Source organism: Hemiscyllium ocellatum, chromosome 9 (assembly GCF_020745735.1).
Source record: "Hemiscyllium ocellatum isolate sHemOce1 chromosome 9, sHemOce1.pat.X.cur, whole genome shotgun sequence".
Lineage (NCBI taxonomy): Eukaryota > Metazoa > Chordata > Chondrichthyes > Orectolobiformes > Hemiscylliidae > Hemiscyllium > Hemiscyllium ocellatum.
In genome coordinates, this window is record NC_083409.1 from 85,160,826 (window position 1) to 85,180,804 (window position 19,979).

General features: G+C 42.0%; 1 protein-coding gene across 1 annotated transcript; it reads left to right on the forward strand.

Annotated features, from left to right (window-relative positions):
- The first annotated feature begins 3,379 nt into the window (after positions 1–3,379).
- nsun4 (NOP2/Sun RNA methyltransferase 4) lies at positions 3,380–19,588 on the forward strand. The gene is made up of 6 exons (XM_060829896.1): positions 3,380–3,493; positions 3,591–4,033; positions 13,394–13,548; positions 14,689–14,849; positions 18,240–18,364; positions 19,292–19,588. Exons 1-6 carry the CDS (start codon positions 3,392–3,394, stop codon positions 19,566–19,568), a joined length of 1,263 nt encoding a protein of 420 aa, XP_060685879.1. The 5' UTR covers positions 3,380–3,391; the 3' UTR covers positions 19,569–19,588.
- Positions 19,589–19,979: the final 391 nt, after the last annotated feature.

The following is a 19,979-nucleotide window of genomic DNA, read 5'->3' on the forward strand; positions in this document are numbered from 1 at the left end:
TTAGACTGGAGACATGTTGAAGGTGGTTTCCCTGGGGATCAGTGTTGGGACCCTTGCTTTTTCTGATTTATATAAAATGATTTGGGAGTGGGTGTTGAGGGCAAAATCTCTAAAATGGAGATGATACCAAACTAGGGAGAATAGTGAATTGTAAGGATGATGTTGATTGACTTCAGAAAGATGTTGACAAGTTGGCCAAGTGGGTAGACAACTGGCAAATGGATTTCAGTGCAGAAAAATGTAAGGTAATGCATTTTGGTAGAAGAAACACAGGCGACGAGGGTCAATGGTACAACTTTGAGGGGAGTACAGGAGCAGAGGGACCTCAGGGTTCATGTGCATGGTTCTCTGAAGGTGGCCAGGCAAATTGAAATATAAATAGTAGCATAGAGAAGAAAAGCAAGGAAGTAATGCTATCCTTCATAATTGTGTTCAGTTCTAGGCACTTATTTAAGGAAGGACGTTAAAGCCCTAGAGACAGTGCAAAGGACATTTATTAGACTGATATCAGAAATGAGGGATTTTAGATACAAATAATAGTGGAGAAATTGGGCTTACTATTGTTGGAGCTGAGAAGATTAACAGATTACCTTATTGGGGCGTTCAAAATTATGAACAGTTTTGATATGGTAAAGAAGGATATTTACTTAATTGGTATTTTAGTAATTAAGGTGTCATAATTTCAAGATTGTCAGCGAGAGAGCTGGGCTGAGTTAAGGAAAAAACATCTATACTCAGAGTTGTTAGAATTTGGAATGCGTTGCCTGGGAAAGCTGGATATATTAGATTAGATTACTTACAGTGTGGAAACAGACCCTTCGGCCCAACAAGTCCACACCGATCCTCCGAAGAGCAACCCACCCAGACCCATTCCCCTACGTTTACCCCTTCACCTAACACTACGGGCAATTTAGTATGGCCAATTTACCTAACCTGCACATTTTTGGACTGTGGGAGGAAACCAGAGCACCTGGAGTAAACTCACACAGATATGGGGAGAATGTGCAAACTCCACACAGACAGTTGCCTGAAGTAGGAATTGAACCCAGGTCTCTGGCACTGTGAGGCAGCAGTGCTAACCATTGTGCCACCGTGATATTTGAAAGTGATAAAGTTAGAGGGCTACAGAGATAAGACTGGAGAATGGAGGTAGCTGGATAGCTTTTTCAGGAACCAATATAAATACATTGGATCAAATTTGCTCCAGTTCTGTAAAATTCTATGATTTTATGATTCTATTCAAGATACAGGTAATATGGGAATGGGATGAGCTGAAGTTAGCACTGAAGCAGGTCAGTGTTAGATTTGGATGAGTTAAGTGATTGGGCAAATGCATAGCAGATGAAGTATAATGTGGACAAATGTGAAGTTATCTGCTTTGGTGGCAAAAACAAGGTATTGTTTGCGAATAGATTGGGAAAAAGAGAGATGCAATGAGACCTGGCTATCCTTGTACACCAGTTGCTGAAAGTAATTATATAGGTGCAACAAGCAATGAAGAAGGCAAAATGTATGTTAGCATTCATGGCAAGAGGATTTGAGTATGGGAGTAGGGATAAGTTGCTGCAATTGGTCAGGGCCTTCATGAGACCACACTTGAAATACTGTGTACATTTTTAGTCTCCCTTAACTGAGGAAGGCTGTTCTGGCTATAAAGAGAGTTCATCAGAGGTTTACCAGACAGATTCCTGGGATAGTAGGCATGATTAATGAAGAGAGATTGTATTGAGTAGGACTATATCCAATGAGGAGTTCAAATGAATGAGGGGATATCTTGTAGAAACCTATAAAATTCTGATAGGACCAAACAGAGTAAATGCAGGAAGGATGTTTCCAAGAACGAGGGGAATGTGGTATGCCATTTAGGAGGAGAAATTTCTTTACCCAGAGAATGGTGAGCCTGGGGAATTCTCTGCCAAGCAGCCAAAACATTGAATGCTGTCAAGAAGGAAATAGATTCTGTTCTTAGAGCTAAAGGGATCAAAAGGCAGGGGCAAAAGCAGGAAAAGCATACTGAGTAGGATGATCAGTCATGATTATATTCATGGCAGAGCAGGCCTGAAGAACTTAATGGCCAACTTCTGTTCCCATTTTCTATGTTTATGTTAAGTACTGCAAAGGTCATGTCTGGAGGTTACAAAAATATAGAAGTCAAATAGGGAGTCAAATGAATTGAGGTTGGAGGCAATGCCTTAGTCTTTCATAAATTTTATTTGAAGGAAATTTCTGTTTATCTAAGGATAATGTAGAAGAAGCAATACAAAAGAAGTTTGTGAGACAGGTTACAAAGAGCTGGGTGTTGGTGTACATGTAGAGGGTGGTCTACATGTTTGCTTTTCCTTCCCAGAAATGGTGACTGACTTGCTGTTCATCACATGCCTTAATTTTTCATATTTCTAACTGCACTTGTTACTACAATAATTCTAAAAGTTTATAATAGGACCAGCAAAAGAAGGCAGGATGGATGCTGGAAATTTGAAAAAAGCACTGGGAGATGCTCTAACATACCAGCAGGACAGGCAGAACCAGCAGATAGTTGGTAGAAATGTTAGTTCAAAGTTTTGTATCAATGGCAAGTGCAGGAATTCTTTCCCAATAATTGCTCTTGAGCTGTGTCAGTTCTGAAAAAGTCACTCTGACTTGAGTTACAAGATGAAGGAGCAGTGCTCAGAAAGCTAGTGCATCCAATTAAACCTGTTGGACTATAACCTGGTGTTGTGTGATTTGTAACATTGTACACCCCAGTCCAACACTGGCATCTCCAAATCACTCTGACTTGAAATATTAATTCTGTTCCTCTCTCCACAGATACTGCCAAACTTGCTGTGTTTCTCCAGCACTTTGTTTTTATTTTGAGTTGCCAGCACCCACAGCATTTTGAATAAAAACTGAAAGAACTGCGGATGCTCCAAATCAAAAACAAAAACAGAAATTGCTGGAAAAGCTCAGCAGCTTTGGCAGCATCTGTGTAAAGAAATCTGAGTTAACTTTTCGGATCAAGTGACCCTTCCTCAGAACTGATGGTCGCTAGGAAAATGTCAGTTTATTTTCCTTGCTACCATCAGCTCTGAAGAAGGGTTACTCGACCAGAAACGTTAACTCAGATTTCTTTTCACAGATGCTGTCAGACCTGCTGAGCTTTTCCAGCAATTTCTGTTTTCATTCTCAGGTATTTTGCTTTATTTATGAAAAAAAACAATTAAACATGTAGGCCGGACTGGGGAAGGACTGTAGAATGTCTTTGCATTCTGAACTTTATGTACTACACATTAGTTTGGGATCCTAGATCACCAGATGAGTGACAATACCACTTCACCATCTACCAAATGGAAGAGGCGGAACGTTTGTGGCACGGTCCGAGTTTCTGGTCGGACCGGGGTGAAGCGACAAGATGGCGGCGCTGAGACGATCGAGTTGCCGACTGGAATTTTTAATCGTGAAACTGCGGCAGTGGCAGAGACTGGAGCGGCGGAATATTTACAAGAAGAAATGGGTGAGTGGTGTGAGAGAGGAATTTGCGCGGAGTATGACTGTGAGGGGGTTGGGCTCGAAACAACCCCCAGTAATGATTCTTTGCTGTCGGCCCCCAGGCTTCCTCCCTGCCCAGGGTCCCCAGCACACAGCTGGCTTTGCAGAGCATGGACATGAACTACAGCCTGCAGTTTGGTGACCTGTGGCCCTCCATCCGCCTCGCTCTACTCTGCGAGCAGAAATATGCTGCACTCCTTAACGGCTTCGGGGACGTGGAGAAAGTGATCCAGGAGTTTGAGGAGCGGGTGAAGGCCAGAGACTTCGTGTACGAGGCTCGGAGTCAGTGGCCGGAGTGGACACCACACACAGACTCTCAGCCGAGGGCAGTCCAGGATTCGCCAGCTCCTGGGCCTTCTGATCCAGAGCCCTCAGAGTTCAGCGATGACTGCACGGCTGAACAATCACCATCCACCCCGGATATGAAGCAGCCCATACCCATCAGCCCAAACCTCAAGTGTTTCACATTTCCGAGGGGAGACACCACCCGTTTTAAGCCTGCAAGGTACTTTGTAGTGTGAGCCTCGTACTGCTTCGAAGTTTGATCAGTTGATAGTCACATTTTCGATCAGGTGGAGTATAGATTTCAATTTTATTATGCGACCTTCGCAAGTTTAGGGTCGCTAAACTCCCAATACAATACGAAATAGGGAAAAGTATCAAGCCAACTTTTGGCCGTCTTATAATAGTCGATTACAATGTGAAATTGATAGGTTGTGACTCAAGAATCCTATTCCACTTTTCAGTTGCCGTTTGTGCCTCTGTGAAACAACATTTTTAGTTGGTTTTCCTTTCATTTATATCCTGTTAGCTAGGAGAAAACCTACCAGCTAGTCTGTCACTCTAATTCTAAAATGTTCTCACACAAACCAGGGAAAGTCAAGATCCATAACTTTTTATCATTGATTGGATGTATCTAGTAGAAAAGGTGTCTGGATGGGTATATGAACAGGAAGGGTTTGAAGGGATATGGATCGGGTGCTGGCAGGTGGGACTAGGTTGGTTTATGGGATATTTGGTCAGCATGGACGAGTAGACTGAAGGGTCTGTTTCAATGCTGTACATCTTTATGATTCTTAGGTGCAAAACTTGACCTACTTTTGGGAAATAAGGCAGAGCAGGTGACTGAGGTGTCAGTGGGGGAGCATTTGGGCCAGTTACCATAATTCTATTAGTTGTAAAATAGTGATGGAAAAGGAAAGAGTGGACCTAAAAGTTGGAGGAAGGCTAATTCTGAGGAAAGTCATAGAGTCATAGAAATGTACAGCATGGACATGGACCTTCGGTCCAACCCGTCCATGCGGACCAGATATCTCAACCCAATCTAGCTCCCGGCCCATATCCCTCCAAACCCCCCCCCCCTCCCCGCCATTCATATACCCATCCAAATGCCTCTTAAATGTTGCAATTGTACCAGCCTCCACCACTTCCTCTGGCAGCTCATTCCATACACATACCACCCTCTGCGTGAAAATGTTGCCCCTTAGGTCTCTTTTATATCTTTCTCCTCTCACCCTAAACCTATGCCCTCCCTTCCCACCTTCCCACGTGGTTACATAGAACATAGAACAATACAGCACAGAACAGGCCCTTTGGCCCACGATGTTGTGCAGAACATTTGTCGTAGCTTAAGTACCTATCCATGTACCTATCCAATTGCAGCTTAAAGGTCACCAATGATTCTGATTCTGACTCTGTCACTCCCACAGGCAGCGCATTCCATTCCCCCACCACTCTCTGGGTAAAGAATCTACCCCTGACATCCCCCCTATACCTTCCACCCTTTACCTTAAATTTATGTCCCTTTGTAACACTCTGTTGTACCCAGGGAAAAGTCTCTGACTGTCCACTCTATCTATTCCCCTGATCATCTTATAAACCTCTATCAAGTCACCCCTCATCCTTCGCCGTTCCAATGAGAAAAGGCCTAGCACTCTCAACCTATCCTCGTACGACCTATTCTCCATTCCAGGCAACATCCTGGTAAATCTCCTCTGCACCTTCTCCAAAGCTTCCACATTTTTCCAAAGGTGAGGCAACCAGAACTGTAAACAGTACTCCAAATGTGGCCTTACCAAGGTCCTATACAGCTGCAACATCACCTCATGACTCTTGAATTCAATCCCTCTGCTAATGAACGCTAATACACCATAGGCCTTCTTACAAGCTCTATCCACGTGAGTTGCAACTTTCAAAGAGCTATGAACATAGACCCCAAGATCCCTCTGCTCCTCCACCTTACTAAGAACCCTACCGTTGGTTAAAGATGCCCTCCAACGAATCTCGTCCACATCCTGCACCTCTGCCCTCAGACCCCACCCCTCCAACCATAACAAGGACAGAACGCCCCTGGTGCTCACCTTCCACCCTACCAACCTTCACATAAACCAAACCATCGCCGACATTTCTGCCACATCCAAACAGACCCCACCACCAGGGATATATTTCCCTCCCCACCCCTTTCCGCTTTCCGCAAAGACTGTTCCCTCCGTGACTACCTGGTCAGGTCCAAGCCCCCCTGCAACCCACCCTCCCATCTAGCACCTTCCCCTGCCACCGTAGGAATTACAAAACCTGCGCCCACACCTCCTCCCTCACCTACATCCAAGGCTCTAAAGGAGCCTTCCACATCCATCAAAGTTTTACCTCCACATCCACCAATATCATTTATTGTATCCATTGCTCCCAGTGCGGTCTCCTCTAAATTGGGGAGACTGGATGCCTCCTAGCAGAGCGCTTTAGGGAACACCTCCGGGACACCCGCACCAATCAACCACACTGCCCGATGGCCCAACATTTTAACTCCCCCTCCCACTCTGCTGAGGTCATGGAGGTCCTGGGGTCTCCTTCACCGCCGCTCCCTCACCACCAGACGCCTGGAGGAAGAACGCCTCATCTTCTGCTTCGGAACACTTCAACCTTAGGGCATCAATATGGACTTCAACAGTTTCCTCATTTCCCCTTCCCCCACCTCACCCCAGTTCCAAACTTCCAGCTGAGCACTGTCCCCTTGACTTGTCCTACCTGCCTATCTTCTTTTTCACTATCCACTCCACCCTCTCCCCCCCCCCCCCCCCCCCCCCCGACCTATCGCCTTCATCCCCTCCACCACTCACCTATTGTACTCTATGCTACTTTCTCCCCACCCCCACCCTCCTCTCACTTATCTCTCTGCCTGTACTCCTGATGAAGGGCCTTTGACCAAAACGTTGATTTTATTCCTCCTCGGATGCTGCCTGAACTGCTGTGCTCTTCCAGCACCACTAATCCAGAATCTGGTTTCCAGCATCTGCAGTCATTGTTTTTATCTATACCCTCTAAACCCTAGGTATTTGGCAAGATATTTTAAAAGCAGATTGGGGCAGGTGATCGCAGGTAGAGGGGTGACGGGAAAATGGGAAGCTTTCAAAAATGAGATAACAAGAATCCAGAGACAGTACATTTCTGTTAGGTTGTAAGGAAAGGATGGTAGGTGTAGGCAATGCTGGATGACTAGAGAAGTTGAGGTTTTGGTTAAGAAAAAGAAGGAAGCATGTGACAAGTATAGATAGGGGAGATTGAGTGAATCCTCAGAAGAGTATAAAGGCAGTAGGAGAATACTTAAGAGGGAATCAGGAGGGCAAAAAGGGAATTCGTGATAGCTTTGGCAAATATAGCTAAGGAGAATTTAAAGGGTTTTTATAAATACATTAAGGATTAAAGGATAACTACGGAGAGAATAAGCCCCCTCAAAGATCAGCAAGACAGCCTATGTGGAGCCGCAGGAGATAGTGGAGATACTAAAAAAAATTTTGCATCAGTGTTCACTGTGGAGAACAGCATGGAAGATATAGAATGTAGGGAAATCGATTGTGACATCTTGAAAAATATCCATATTACAAAGAAGGAGGTGTTGGATGTCTTGAAACGCATAATGGTGGATAAATCCCCAGGACCTGGTCAGGTGTACCCTAGAACTCTGTGGGAAGCGAGGGAAGTGATTGCTGGGCCCCTTGATGAGATATTTGTATCATTGATAGTCACAGGTGAGGTGCCGGAAAACTGGAGGTTGGCTAATGGGGTGCCACTATTTAAGAAAGTTTGTAAGGACAAGCCAAGTAACTATTGACTGGTGAGCCTGACATCAGTGGTGGGCAAGTTGTTGGAGGAAATCCTAAGGGACAGAATTTACATGTATATGGAAAGGCAAGGACTGATTAGGGGATAGACAACATGTGCATGGGAGGTCATATCTCATAAACTTGATTGAATTTTTTGAGGAAGTAACAAAGAGGATTGATGAGGGCAGAGCAGTAGATGTGATCTATATGGACTTCAGTAAGGCGTTCGTCAAGGTTCCCCATGGGAGATTGGTTAGCAAGGTTAGATCTCACAATACAGGGAAAGCTGACCATTTGGATACAGAGCTGGCTCAAAGGTAGAAGACAGGGCTGGTGGTGGAGGGTTGCTTTTCAGACTGGAGGCCTTTGACCAATGTTGTGCCACAGGATTGGTGCTGGGTTCACTATGTTTTGTCATTTATATAAATGATTTGGATGTGAACATAGGAAGTATAGTTTGTAAGTTTGCAGATGACACCAAAATTGGCAGTGTAGTGCACAGCGATGAAGGTTACCTCAGATTACAATGGGATCTTGATCAGATGGGCCAATGGGCTGAGGAGTGGCAGATGGAGTTTAATTTAGATAAATGCAAGGTGCTGCAGTTTGGAAAAGCAAATCTTAACAGAACCTATAAACTTAATGGTAAGGTCTTAGGGAGTATTGCCGAACCAATAGGCGTTGGAGTGCAGGTTCATAGCTCCTTGAAAGTAGAGTTGCAAGTACATAGGATAGTGAAGAAGGCACTTGATATGCATTCCTTTATTGGTCAAAACATTGAGTATAGGAGTTGGGGGGTCATGTTGTGGCTGTACAGGATGTTGGTTAGACCACTTTTGGAATATTGCATGTAATTCTGGTCTCCTTCCTTTCGTAAAGATGTTGTGAACCTTGAAAGGGTTCAGAAAAGATTTACAAGGATGTTGCCAGGGTTGAAGGATTTGAGCTACAGGGAGAGGCTGAACATCCTGGGGCTGTTTTCCCTGGAGTGTTGGAGGCTGAGGGGTGACCTCATAGAGGTTTACAAAATCATGAGGGGCATGGATAGGATTAACAGACAAGGTCTTTTCCCTGGGATGGGGAGTCCAGATCGAGAAGGCATAGATTTAGGGTGAGAGGGGAAAGATATAAAAGGGACGTAAGGGGCAAATTTTCCACGCAGCGAGTGGTGCGTGCATGAATGAACTGCCAGAGGAAGTGGTCAAGGCTGGTACAATTACAGCATTTAGAAGGCATCTGGATGGGTATATGAATAGGAAAAGTTTAGAGGGATATCGGCCAAGTGCTGGCAAATGGGACTAGATTAGGTTAGGATATCTGGTCAGATATCATGGGCGAGTTGGACCGAAAGGTCTGTTTCCATGCTGTATATTTCTATGACTCTATGATTTCTATGCGTTGTCAACCAAACCATTTTCTCCATTTCATTCATCTTCTGCAATTGTAGGATGACCCACCTTTACATAGACTTTTCTAAAAGTATTCCTCGCCACAAATATTCCATAACTAGTCAGCTCATCCAGATGCTTCGTGAACCTCTGCTGGAATAACAGTTATCTGTTGTGCCATTTTTACTGGTTACTTTGCTGAGTTTGGATATCTTACACGTACCTTGTCTGTTGCAGGCAGAAGTACCTGAATTCTTAATCCTCACATGAACATAACACCTGTTACCCTGTAGGCTTAACTAATTAGTTAAAACTAATCCGCTATATTTATAATTGTCTTTATAAGTGTCACACCTAAGTTCAGATGAAAGACATCCTTTAGAACATAGAACAGGACAGCACAGCATAGGAACAGGCTCTTCAGCTCACCAGATCTGCACCAAAAATGATGCCATTCTAAACTAATCACATCTGCCTGCACGTGGTCCTTATCCCTCTATTTCCTGTCTGTTCATGTGTTTGTCTAAATGTCTCTTAAACATTGCTATTGCGTCTGCTTCTTCCAGCTTGCATGGCAGTGCATTCCAGGCACCTACCACCCTCACACATCTCTTTAAACCTTCCCTTATCACCTTAAACCTATGATCCCTAGTATTTAACATTTCATATTGGGACAAAGACTCCAATTATCCACCCTCTCCATGCTGTCATAATATTATATACTTCCATCCAGTTGCCCTTGCCCTCTTACATTTTAACAAAACAATCCAAATTTGTCCAACCTCTCCTTTTCACAAATACACTCCCAGCAGGCAACATCCTGGTAAACCTCTTTTGCATCTTTCCCAAAGCCTCCTCATCCTTCCTATAGTGTGGCACCCAAAGCCACACACATTAGTCCAAATGTAGCCTAAGTAAAGTCTTATACAGCTGCAACATAATTTGCCAACCTTTATGCTCAGTGTCCTAACCAATAACTCTCACTAACCCTAACCCCAATCCTGATGAAGAGTCCTGTCCAAAACATCGACTCTCCTGCTCCTCTAATGCTGCTTGACCTGCTGTGCTTTTTCTAGCATCACATTTTATCACTCTGACTTTCCAGCATTGCAGTCCTCACTATCTCCAAGCCTGAACCAATAAAGGCAAGCATACCATACTTTACCACCTTATTTACTTCAGGGAGCTATGGACTTGCACTCCAAGATCTCTCTATATAGACCATTACAGTACAGTACAGGGTCTTTGACCCTCGATGTTGTGTCAACCTGTGAAACCAATCTGCAGGCCATCTAACCTACACTATTCCATTTTTGTCCATATGTTTATCCAATGACCATTTAAATGCCCTTAAAATTGGCGAGTCTACTACTGTTGCAGGCAGTGTGTTCCATGCCCCTACTACTAACGGAGTAAAGAAACTACCTCTGGTATCTGTCCTACATGTATCATCCTTCTGTTTAAAGTTACGTCCCATCGTGCTATCAACTTATTCCTTTCTAGATAATTATAATCCTACCTCTTATAACCTTTTCCAACACTTTATCCACAATTGAAGTCAGGCTCACTGGTCTATAATTGCTAGGTTTGTCTCTCCTCCCCTTCTTGAACAAGGGAACCACATTTGCTGTCCTCCAGTCTTCTGGCACCATTCCTGTAGACAATGGTGACATAAAGATCAAAGCCAAAGGCTCGGCAATCTTCTCCGTGGCTTCCCAGAGAATCCTGGGATAAATCCCACATGGCCTAGGGGGCTTACCTATTTTCAGACTTTTCAGAGTTGCTAACACCTCCTCCTTGTGAACCTCAATCCCATCCAGTCTAGTAGCCTGCACCTCAGTATTCTCCTTGACAACATTATCTTTTTCCCATGTGAATGCTGATGAAAAATATTCATTTAGCGCTTCCCCTATCTCCTCTGACTTTATGCACAACTTCCCACTACTGTCCTTGATTGGCCCTAATCTAACTAGTCATTCATTTATTCTTGCTATACCTATAGAAAGCTTTAGGGTTTTCCTTGATTCTATCCACCAACAACTTATCATGTCCCCTCCTAGCTCTTCTTAGCTCTCTCTTTAGTCTTTCCTGACTAATTTGTATCAATGCTCCGAGGGGTTCTGCCATTTACTGTATACTTTCCTCTTGTGTTTGACGTTCCAAGATGCATCACTTCACACTTATCAGATTAAACTCTATTTGCCATTTCTCTGCCCAACTTTCCAATTCATCTCAATTCTGTTGTATCCTTTGACGACTGTCTTTGCTGTCCACAACTTCAAATTGCATGTCATCTGAAAGCTTACTCATTAGACCTACACTTTCATCCAAATTATTTATATATGCTACAAACAATAGAGGTTCCAACCGCTTTCATTGCAGAACACCACTGGTCACAAACCTCGAGTCAGAAAAATACCCCTCTACAACGACCCCCTGTCTTCTGTGATTGAGCCAACTTTGTATCTAACTCACCAACTGACTGTGGATCCCATGTGTCTTAATTTTATGGACTAGCAAACATAAGGGACCTTGTCAAATGGTTTAGTAAAGTCCATGTCGGCAACATCCACTGCTGTCCCCTTTTATTAGTTGAAACTGTCATTTTAACAAATTACTCAATTAACTTCTTCATCTTAGACTTGTGTTTAAATTGATTTAACACTTTTTAAAGAATGTAATATGAACATTTTTAGATTAGATTAGAACAGTGTGGAAACAGGTCCTTTGGCCCAACAAGTCCACACCGATCCTCCGAAGAGTAGCCCACCCAGACCCATTTCCCTCTGGCTATGGGCAATTTAGCATGACCAATTCACCTGACCCGCACATCTTTGGACTGTGGGAGGAAACCCTCGCAGACACGGAGAGAATGTGAAAACTCCTCACAGACAGTCACCCAAGGCTGGACTCGAACCTGGGACCCTGGTGCTGTGAGCCAGCAGTGCTACCCACTGAACTACTGTGCTGCCTCTAACAGCATATTAGGAGGAGGAAAAGGCCAGTCAGCCTCTTCAGTCTGCTCCAGCAATCAGAAAGATCACAACTGATCTGATTGCGGTTCCAACTACTTTTCTGCCTAGTCTTGATATCTATTGATGCCTTTATTAGTTAAGGACATATTGACCTCTGCCTTAAAAATAATGAATGATCCTGCCTACATCACACTCTGTCAGAAAAGTGTCCCCTATATAAAATAGTTAACCCCATTCTTTTAAACTGTTTCTTCATTTCAGTCACTGCCATAAGGGAACAATGTTCTGTCAGCATTCACACTTCCCTCAGGATCTTAAATGTTGCAATAAGATCAGTTCTCGTTCTTCTAAACTCGAACAGATATTGGCTCAATCTGTATTAGTAAATCTAGAGCAGAATGGCGATAAATGAACACAATCTATTTTGGAGGGAAAACAATTCTTTCTCAAATTAACTATTTGCTCCAAAAGCAAAGCATAGATACTTTTGGAAGATTTGAAAATCTCTTCCTCTCAAAGGGTATCAAGATTACAAAGGGGCCTTGGTCAATTGGGCCAATGGACTGAGGAGTGGTAGATGGAGTTTAATTTGTATAAATATGAGGTATTGCATTTTGGATTTGTACAGTTAATAGTAGGGCCCTGAGTAGTGTTGTCTACAGAGAGATCTAGGAGTGCAGGTACATGATTCTTTGAAACAGCTAGACAGGGTGGTTAAGAAGGCATTTAGCATGCTTGCCTTCAGTGTTCAGACCATGGAGTGATGGAGTTGGGATATCATGTTGAGATTGTGCAGGACTTTGGTGAGGCCACTTTTGGAGTACTGTGTACAGTTCTGGTTGTCATGCTATAGTAAGGATGTTATTAAATTGGAGAGAGTTCAGAAAAGATTTCCAAGGATTTTGCCGTGACTTGAGGCTTGCGTGATTAAAGGTAGGTGGGATAGGTTGGAACTTTTTTCACTGGAGCATAGGCAGTAAAAGGGTGATCTTAAAGAGGTTTATAAGATCTTGGAGGTGTAGGTAAGTTAAATAGCAAAGGTCTTTTCTGTACGGTGGGGAGATCAAAGCTAGGGGCATTTTTTAAGGTGAGAGGAGAAAGATTTCAAAGGGATTTGAGGGGCAATGTTTTCGCACCGATGGTGGTTTGCATTTTGAATGAACTGCCAGAGAAAAATGCCGGTCCGTTTCCACATTTAAAAGACGTGGACAGGAACTAGGATTACAGGCCAAATGCAAGCAAGTGGAACTAGTTTACTTTTGGGGAACTTGGTCAGCATGGATGAGTTGGACCAAAGGATCTGTTTCCGTGTTGTATGATTCTATGGATCTAGATGTTGGAAACCATAGGACCTTTGCTTTTGTCATAATATACTCTGATACGTTATTTTGCCTAACTTCAGACCAGATGGTTTAAGATTGTTGGAATATTACCTGATGGATGCTGCATCGCTCCTCCCAGTACTTACTCTGGATGTTCGGCCAGGTCACACAGTCCTTGACCTCTGTGCAGCGCCTGGTGGAAAGTCCCTTGCACTGTTGCAGACAGAATGCTGTCGTGAGTAAACAGTTTCTGTTTTACTTCTTTGGGAGTGGAAAAATTTCAACTATGTAAATGCTGAAGACAGAATAACTATAGAGTATCATTAATGGAGTGAATTCCTGGAAAGGCAAGGTCACCATTAATTTTTGCTACAAACTAGTTATCATCCAGCTTCTTCAGTGGCATTTGAACGATGATCCATCATGTAATATGATGTGCTTCATAATTTCAAACATGGCTCTAAATTAATGGGTGCAATTTGTAAGTTTCTCTTCAGTAAAATAGACAAAATAAATCTTCTTTGTAAAATGAAAAGATATATTGAATTGGAATGGAAGATATTTATGGAAATGTCTGTATGAGTCATTACCTTCATTGGTGTCTAGCGTTGACCACATTAGGAGATTAAGTATAGAAGGAAGATGAGATCTGACTATATTTGGAACATTGTCTAATGCACCTGAGATTGATGGGATTAAAAACCTCCTCTCTGTTAGAAGGATCTAACATGGTATAGATTTGGATCATTTCATACTGATTTTAGTGAATGCAAATCTCTGCACAAAACTGCCTGTGATTTGAAGTTCCACTGAAACCAGCTATTAATATTGGGTTTGTAAGATATTAAAATTTCAGTTGTGTTCACATATCTTTACCTTTAATTGTACTGTTCATTACCTGGGAACATGATGCTGATGCTGCAGACCAGGCAAATGTTGCATTTAACGTCACAACCTTTCCTCATTTCAGTAGCACTTAAAACAACATACAGAGGAACCTTTACTATCTGGCATTTGATTATCCGAATATCGGATTATCCAGCAAGGTTGCAAGGCCCCGATTTCGGCTAAACTATGTTACCCGGCATTCGATTAACTGAACAAAATGCTGCCCACCTGTGTCCTTCGGATAATCTAAGTTCTTCTGTAGTCTTGACTAAGCTTTAAAAAGTATTCCCCTGAGATTTACTGAGATAATGAGAGGAGTTATATAAATGTGAACTTTTTTAGTAAAGAAAAATATTGCATTGGGAGACAAAGATGAGAAAATGCTAGTAACATTTTATATCACTTTTTATTACTACTAAATTGTGAATTATTCTGTAATGCTGAAGAATGAAAATAAATGTTGCATTTATTCTTTATGTTGGAACAGGACATCTCGCAATCAATGATATATCTATATCTCGATTAAACAGACTACATAAAATTCTTCATAGTTATGTCCCAAAGAATCTCCGTACAGAGGACAGGCTACGGATCACATCATTTGATGGCAGACTCTGGGGAGAAATAGAGAGGAACACTTTTGACCGGGTGAGTATATTGTGTGATGAATGTTAGTGAGATTTAGGTAAGTAAAAACAAAAGTCCAATTGCTTTCAAAATACAAATAGACTAGTATTGAGTTATTTTGAAAGGTTTCTTAACTGAACTTCCAGCAGTCTTTTTAAAACAAACATTGGTTATCCCAAATACCAGCCTACTTGACTTCGCCCAGATCATCAAGAGGCTTAATCCCATTGTGCCTCAACTTGACTTGAGTGAGTCTTTCAAGATTCTGTAGCCATGCACTGTACAGAGATGAGATTTATCATTTTTAAACTGGAGCAGTGCAGACTGGAAAGACTTGCCTGCTTATTTAATCTGGTGTTTTTGAATCTGTAGTCTGTATTGTTCATCCTGTTCGGGTTCAAACTCTGCTGGTTTAAAGGTGGTCCGGAGTCCATGTGGGATGAGTTGGTTACGGAGGCAGGCACTGGGGAAGCAAATGTGTCTGTGGTAGCGAGTTTGTTTCAGGACATGGTTGAAGAGCTTCAGGGCAGAGGACCTGGGAGTTGCAGTGGGAGAGGGACTCCCTGAGATTCTTGTAGAGAGAGGAGGAAAACTTCTTCAAGGCTAGCATCCTTGCAAGAGGATTCGCAGTAGGGTTAAAATCAACTAGGTAAAAACAATGACTGCAGATGCTGGAAATCAGATTTTGGATTAGTGATGCTGGAAGACCACAGCAGTTCAGGCAGCATCTGAGGAGCAGCAAAATCGACGTTTTGGGCAAAAGCCCTTCATCAGGAATAAAGCTTTATTCCTGATGAAGGGCTTTTGCCCAAAACGTCGATTTTGCTGCTCCTCGGATGCTACCTGAACTGCTGTGCTCTTCCAGCACCACAATCCAAAATCTGGTTTCCAGCATCTGCAGTCATTGTTTTTACCTGCTTATTTAATCTGTCACTGAGTGTCTTATACAGATACTGCATGCCTGGCTACATCTATTGGCCTCCTGATTGAAAGGCTGATAGGGATTAACTTACAAAAGTTAAACGTGTTTCATTCTTAAGTGGAAAGAAAATGCACAAACGAGAAAAAAGGTACCTTGGCATGTACTCCATGGAAGGGAATGGTTGGATTGAAATAATTGACTACTGTCAAAATATCTGGGGTTATTTAGATCTTCACAACAGTGTTTTCAAACTTTGGTTCTATATTCTAGTGGATCTCTTGAAGTAATCCTAGTGATATGCATGAGACCAGCTATTCCTTAGTTTTCTGAATTTTTATTATAAATTACCTTATGAATACATTATTTCTGTTGGCATGTACCAGTAACAACATTGCTTAATGATAGTACTAACCAAGAATGTCTTTCAGAGGTTAGGCTAGGACCTCTGGCACTTTGTCAGTATTACAGGGAACCCTCACATAGAAACACATACGTGATCCTGCTTTAAAGGAGCATGCAGAGAATTAAAGGAGCATGAAAAGACTTAGGGGGGATTTCATTGAGGTGTATATAATCCTGAGGGAAGTAAATAATATGGATAAGAAGGATCCATTCCCTCAGCAGAGAAATCATTCCTCTGTGGCCATGGATTTGAAGCGATTGGAAAAGGGCTCATAAGCGAAATATTTTACCTAGAGGGCGATTTGGAACTCATGACTTGAAAGGGTGATGAAGGCACAAACTCTTTGCATTTTTAAAAATACTTGAACATGCTCTTGGAATTCTGTACAATGCTATAATTCAAAAAGTGGAGAGTGGGTTCAGGCTTGACAGCACCTTTTTGGCCAGTCCAGACAGGATGGTCCAAATGACCATCTTCCATTTCCTTAATTTCAACGTTTCTGTAATCCAGGTTGACACCCCAATAAAACTCAATGTGTTGGGCATTGACTAGTCGGAGCTGCTGCTTTCAGATGAAGTGGTAAGCCTTAACTGCTTTCTTAAGTCGGCGTAAAGTGTCCCATGGCATTAATTTGAAGAGCAGGCCAAATCTCCCTGGTGGTCTGACAACATTTTCCCTCAATGTAACAAAGAAACCTGTGAGTTGTCTGGTTATTGTAGCATTGCTGTTTGTAGGGGGGTTGGTGATGATTCACCACGGCAGATTCGCCGCCGATGATTAGCCACTGCCGGTTCTCCGCCAGCATTTCTCCACTGGGGTTGTTTGACCTCAGCAGACTATTCACCACCGGAAATATATATATGTACTGATTGTTTTCCCTCCCGCCTGTTCTTTCATACTTCTCAGTCCCCTTTATTTATACAACTACATACTACATATTGATTTAAAAAAAGTAAAATAAATATCATTTGATTAGTTTATATTTACAAATGAGTTACAAACTTTTACCAGAAAAAGGAAATATATTTTAAAAATCTTTATAATGGCAGTAAAATCTCACATTAATATTAAACAATGAAATTTCAGTTCATTTGATAGTTATGTGCTATTCCTTTAAGATATTCCAAACAATCTCTTTCGTCGTATTGAAGAACAATTTTTTTTTATTCTATCGTCTGCGTCTCGATACTTTTTTAGCTTTATTTGTGGTGGGTAACCCACTATCAGCTGTGCCATATATAAATCGTGCCCCTTTTGCACTTTCATTAACGTTCCAATACATTTCCATATGGTTGGGTGGTGAGCTCTGAGGTCAAAAGCAACTCTGATGAGCGGCTTCAGCGTGATTATTTGTGCGATCTTCATCGTTTATTGTTGTCTCATTGACCGACCACATATCATGGGGAAACAAAGGTGCCCTTCGGCTACTGCCACGTCTGTTGTTGAGTTGTTACTGAAACAACGCAAGCACTACCTTTAACCGATATAACAACAATTTTATATACCACCAATATTCAAAATATACGACTTATGAATCATCTTCAGTGGCCAATGGGTGGTGGCTAAGCGTCCTTGGTGGTCAAAGGGCAGTGGCTAATCGTTGGCGGCGAATCTGCTGTGGCGAATGGTCCCATCCTGTTGTAGGGATGTGTGTGTAAATCATTTGTCACTATTCAGTACTTTGTGATGGCTTGAAGATGCCAGATAAATACAAACCATTCTTTCTCTTGTATGTATGCTGCTGTATAGAACAATAGAACCAATTTCAACTTGTAATTCCCTGTGTAAAAAAAAATCCATATCTTGACCATGACTTAATATGATGGGATGAAAAGAAAACCACGAGGGGAAAAGAGATCAGACAGGAAGTTTTCATTGGGCCAATCTCACTTAGCTCTGTGTTTGGTTACAGAAACCTGAGTGATAGTCTGAGTACTAACCCCATCCATACTAAGTTGAATAGCAAAGGACTCCAGGCAAATATAAATTTTTATTTACATCCTAATCTAATTTGAGAAATATTGAACACTAGCTGTTCTTCTGAAAGGTTTTCTGCAATAAATTGATAATGTTATTCTATTTACAGGTGTTAGTTGATGTACCCTGTACAACTGATAGACACTCGGTACTTGAGGAAGACAATAATATCTTTAGTCGACTACGGCTTAAAGAGCGACAGAAGCTTCCTTTATTGCAGACCCAGTTACTGCTGTGAGTATTATTATTATTTTGCTCTGCAACCTCATTCATTGGTCACCCCATACCTGTGTAATTTTATTTTCCTGTGTGTGCAGTTGTTTTACCTGTTGCACCTTTCCGTGATTCTGGCCAGGTGAAACATAGCTGTGATGAGAAGTAATTTCCCCAATCTATAGTGATCTCAAACAAGCTGGAGAAAGGATTTTTAAAAAATGTCGCCTGGTATTCCTGTGCATGATTCAGTAACTCCCAGAAGAAAGAGAGTGTCTGTGTGATGATCAGGTGATGTTTGCTAATGGCATTAATGTAACATTATTCTTCTTCCTCTCAACAGTTCCCCTCCATGCCCACTCATAGTCCGGCCCACTTTTCTTTATTCTCTCTTGACAAATTCACAGACTTCCTTCCTAACTCAGGATTTCTTCCATTCATAATTAACATGCCTGTTTTGTGCTGATGACAATCCTGCCATATAATTAGTTCCTGTTTTCCACTTTGCTGCTTTACAGGTTATTTCTTTTCCTTTGTCCAGTTGTTTCCTTTCTTCCTCCAGTTTGCAGTTCTGTTTCCTCATAAGATGGTCATCTGCAATATCTTCCAATTCTGAGTAAGAACCTATCACTGAAAGTCTGTTCTCTCCACCTTACTGTCTAACCTTTTGATTATTCCTGTATTTTCAGTTTTCAGGTAAAATGCCTGATTCCATTTTCAAGTTATCCCTAATGCTCCAAGAGCATTCCTCAAATTTAGCACTTTTGAGAATTATGTACCTATATGCACTTTCTGCTGATCTCTGCCACTGTAGTTTTACAAATCTGCTCTGCCAATCTGCAACTCTGGCATATTGCTATTTGATTATTATTTAATGTGCATTTCCTGTGAACTTCTCAAGTTTTATCAAATTATCTCCAGCTGATTTTTCTTTATTTTTTTTCCCAGTTCTGGCATTCTTGCCACAAAGCCTGGAGGATCAATCATCTATTCAACATGTAGCCTGTCCCAGTTACAAAATGAGTATGTGGTGGAGAGAGCAGTTCAGGTAGCAGAGACAGAACATAATGTGGAGTTGCGTCTGGTGGACCTGTCAGCCATCCGGACCCTTTACAGAAACACATTTAACTTCTATCACCATTGTAGAGTTGGGGAACTCGTACTCCCACATCTCACTGCAAACTATGGACCAATGTATTTTTGTAAACTGGACAGGATACACTAAAAATATGATTTAAAACATAATAGACCCATAGCTGGCTTTATTTTCCTTAATTTATTAATATAAAAAGTGAAAAACTTTCAGACTTGGTGCCAATTATCTCTCAGCTGAATGTGATGGCAAAGGTGAGAAACAAAACACTTGAAGTCTGATTGTAGTAGTTTCTAAATGTGAATGTTGTTTATGCCTTTTAGGCTTGTAATTTAAGAACAAAAGATCTACATAGAACATTACAATGCAGTATAGTCCCTCGATGGTTTCACAGGTTGGAGCAACAATCTGAAGCCCATCTCACCTACACTATTCCATTTTCATCTATATGTTTATCCAACGGACATTTAAATGAACTTAAAGTTGGCGAGTCTATTACTGATGCAGGCCATGCGTTCCACGCCCCTACTACTTTCTGAGTAA

Bases quoted from the DNA above. Each gene is read 5' to 3' on its own strand.
- nsun4 (XM_060829896.1), top strand. From the start codon at position 3,392: ATGGCGGCGCTGAGACGATCGAGTTGCCGACTGGAATTTTTAATCGTG. The intron at 3,494-3,590 runs GTGAGTGGTGTG...GTCGGCCCCCAG, and splicing joins ATATTTACAAGAAGAAATGG to GCTTCCTCCCTGCCCAGGGT. The intron at 14,850-18,239 runs GTGAGTATATTG...TTCTATTTACAG, and splicing joins AGAGGAACACTTTTGACCGG to GTGTTAGTTGATGTACCCTG.